The sequence below is a fragment of the Odontomachus brunneus genome, unplaced genomic scaffold (genome assembly GCF_010583005.1).
Source record: "Odontomachus brunneus isolate Ranch 3 - 2012 unplaced genomic scaffold, Obru_v1 Obru_scaffold_035, whole genome shotgun sequence".
Lineage (NCBI taxonomy): Eukaryota > Metazoa > Arthropoda > Insecta > Hymenoptera > Formicidae > Odontomachus > Odontomachus brunneus.
The window spans coordinates 1,976-5,541 of NW_022639485.1; the positions used below are offsets into that span (position 1 = coordinate 1,976).

General features: G+C 37.3%; 1 protein-coding gene across 1 annotated transcript in view; it reads left to right on the plus strand.

Annotated features, from left to right (window-relative positions):
- The first annotated feature begins 973 nt into the window (after positions 1–973).
- The window catches only part of LOC116843709, a 7,205-nt gene continuing 4,612 nt past the window's right edge, over positions 974–3,566 (plus strand). Inside the window, exons 1-2 of the mRNA XM_032814359.1 lie at positions 974–1,237; positions 1,378–1,519. Coding sequence (XP_032670250.1) covers positions 1,173–1,237; positions 1,378–1,519 — 207 coding nt within the window. The 5' untranslated portion in view covers positions 974–1,172. The remainder of the gene's footprint in view (positions 1,238–1,377; positions 1,520–3,566) is intronic.

Below are 3,566 nucleotides of genomic sequence, written 5' to 3' on the forward strand. Positions count from 1 at the left end.
GATGTTAGTGAGATTTACGGTACAGAGAGCGCCACATAACGAGACGTATTCCGGCGTCGATAACGAACGTTGCCGCGCGCGGCAATATCTCTCGACCGCAGAGATCGACTTTACCTCGTTAAACAGCATTAATGAACGAGCGAGCGAGCAGACGAATGTCGCGAAGATCAATCCAGAAATAAATCACGCATGTTTGGGTTCTCTTTAATGAACCTGGCTTTGATCTCAAATCGAAAGTGACGTGCAGAAGTTTCCTCTGTAAATCTGTGCTGCAAGTTGCACCAGAAAACTGTCAGTTTCATACTCAATCTATTTACTCTCGATACTTCACGTATAATAGTCTTTCTACCGATCGCGACGGTACATTGAGAAAAAAAAAGTGAAAATTTATTTTTGTGGGATATAAAGATTATTCACAGAAATAACCTTTATATGTCCTATAAATAAATTCTCGAGTATCTCTTATCAGTGTGTAAAATGTTGATGCTACAGTCTTACGATGACATCTGGATCAGGTGACCGGATTAATGAGAATTTTATGGAGAATTCACCTTTTGGCTGAAAAATAGAAAATAGAAAAACAGAAGCATATCAAAACTCACTGATAGAAAAACAGGAAGTGGCGACTGTCGGCGCAAGTTGTGATTGTACTGAGAAAAATTACTTGACCAAATATTTATGGAATATAAAGTTTATTCACACAAATAAACTTTACTTCACAGAAATAAACTTTATATATCACAGAAATTAATTTTATATCTCACGTACAAATTCTCAAGCATTCATTTTCAGCATGACTTCTGTCTTTTTATCCTCTGCTTTTTCAAAGATATATTTCCTCAAGCATTCTTTTTTAATATACGCGATTATTTAGTTCTCTTATCGATAGCACATATTTCATCAGGTGTGTAGTTACGTAATAAGGTATCTTGACTGGCATTTGCTTTGTCTTTATATACACTAGTATTTTTCAGTCGCTCATTAAGCCACCTACGTGCGACAAAGCACATCAATCGAAAAGTTTCCTGTTTCGTGATAGAGAGATTGATGATATTAGAGAGATTAACAGGACTTACAGTGTTACTTGATAAGTTCCATAATCTGTATTGTCGGGAAAATTTATAAGAGTGACGCGATCTGAAAGAAACCGACATTGTCTCATCGCGATCGCCATGAAGCTCATTTACGTTGTCTTAGCATCCGTTGCTCTGGTTTCCGCGGAAACTCCAGATATTCTGTAAGTAAGCAGTATATATTGTCGTTAGACGTTGGTATATTTTAATTATCAGTTTTATTTTTATGTTTTATTCTACCTCGCGAAATAAACTCACGAAATACTGAAGTAAACTCAAAATAAAATTTTAAGTAATTCCATAGGAACGGTCTCGTGAATGGAACACTGCAAACAGTTGACATACGGAAAATTGTGGAAAGTTGGACTCCTTTAATCTCTCAATACATCAACGAGAATGATCTGGATCCATACGCGCTCAAATCTATTCAGACAGAATTTTGGGTGGTACGTAATACTCTCGCGAGTAAGATTAATTTCAAAAACAATTACATTAAATTCTTAAATTATCAAACTCCACGTGATCGAAATCTATATTGAGAGAAAAAATATCTAAGAAGTAAAAACATATTTCTTTGATGAGGGGTTACTAATAACCAGACGTTTCAAAGTTTGTTCATGAACACTACTGAGCGTTTTTTTTTAATTGTGCAATGGAATCGATTGTCAACGCTTTATCCACATTTATTTATATATAAATCATTCTTCTCATTTGTCCACCAAGCAGAAATGGATTATTTATAAAAGAAACGCAAATAAAAACAAACAATTGGTGTTTACGAAGCTTGCATCCCGAAGTGCAAATTTATAAAAATCACAAATTTTGACTACTCTACAAAATGTACTCTACAAAAACAAATTAAAAGTTAAAAAAATTACAAACAGAGGAAAAAGGGGTGAATCTGAGCGACCCATCGTGCTGCAAAGAGTTAAAGTTTTATCGACGTTGGTAGAAACAGACACAAGTCGTGAAGTCAACAAAGATCTAACGGTTGTACTTCTACGGTGGTATACGACGCGCTGCTGCCCCGACAACGAGAAACTGGTCATTTACGTAACGCGTTCGCTCGGGAGAGTCGTTGTTACGGTAAACATGGCGCGCTCGCTCGTAATCGCTCGGTAGGTCGCCGCGAAAATCAGGAGAAAGCTGGGTTTCGGGGTCGAAAGCGAGGATTCGAGGTCAGCGGGCCGCGGCGAAAGTGCGCGCACATACGTTCAGCGGCTCGGGGCCGTAGAAAGCGAAATCGACGAGTTGGGCCTTGGACGAGAGCGAAAGTGAAACCGGGGATGACACTTTCATGTCGGCGAACCTTGAGCCGCGCTGGATCACGGTCACACGCCGAGGTCGTGCCTCACCGCGGCGTTTTCGCCGATCCCATTTTTGACGCTCGCGAAGGCCGACGCGCGATAGCTTTGAACTTGGGACGAAAGTGAAAACGAGGTTTCACCCGGACGTAGAAGGCGAGTTCAAGTTCAGTGAGTACGAGTTCACGTTCAATGAGTACGAACGCTTAGACAGAGCGTGAATCGCGTTGGATATGTGGGAGGACACGTGACTTGAGCTATTTGTTCTTTCGTGTTAATATTCTTGGATGGTGTGAAGTCGTATCGTGATATTCTATTGTGTGACTTTTGCCTGTTTCTGCCAATGCCAATTAAACCTTAATCGAAGTTGGTCTTTGTCTAAACGGAGTTTAAACTCATATTGAAGTTTTGTCGATGTCGGTACTTTGCAAATTTCGTGTTAAATTTCGCATATCTCCATTTATCCACTCTAATTTGTGTATTAATGCAACGAAAATATGTAAATAGATTACACGACTCACTTGCACATAAAATATGTAACCAGAAATTTATATAATTTACATGTAAATTGCATTATTTTGACACTTAGAAGTGGTGAATATACTGAGAGAAAAAAATATTTATTCGGTGGGTACTAATAACGTATTTACTTAAATCTAAATACTTTTGTTTGTTTAAATAGAATAAACAGTTGCTTTTGTGAAAAGTTAAGATTTTCTTTTAAAGTTTTATAAAAATGTTTATTTCTTTATTTGAAAAAATATATTATAGTTGTATGAGTAATTCACCTACTGAATAAATATTTTTTATTTTTTAGATATCTTTTCTCTTAATGTACGAACACAATAAAAAATAGTCAAAATACAATACAACACACAAAGGTATGTTAAAAATTAAGCACAAAAATGTTTACACGAATCGATTTCAACACAAATATAAAATATTTCTTACCGTGCAGAAACGGGCATTTAATTAACGAATTACTTGTCAGAATATGCAATGGCATTATAATCCTTGTTCGCTGCGCGCTGCGGATTTATCGTATAATGTGATCCGATTACTAGAACGCGGAAGTTCGTGAGGTTTCATCTTGAAGGTGAAGGTGCTTTGAGCACGCGTTGCTATTGTTCTCGATTCATATAAATTCGATTTGAGAGAGAGAGAGAAAAAGAGAGAGAGAGAGAGAGAG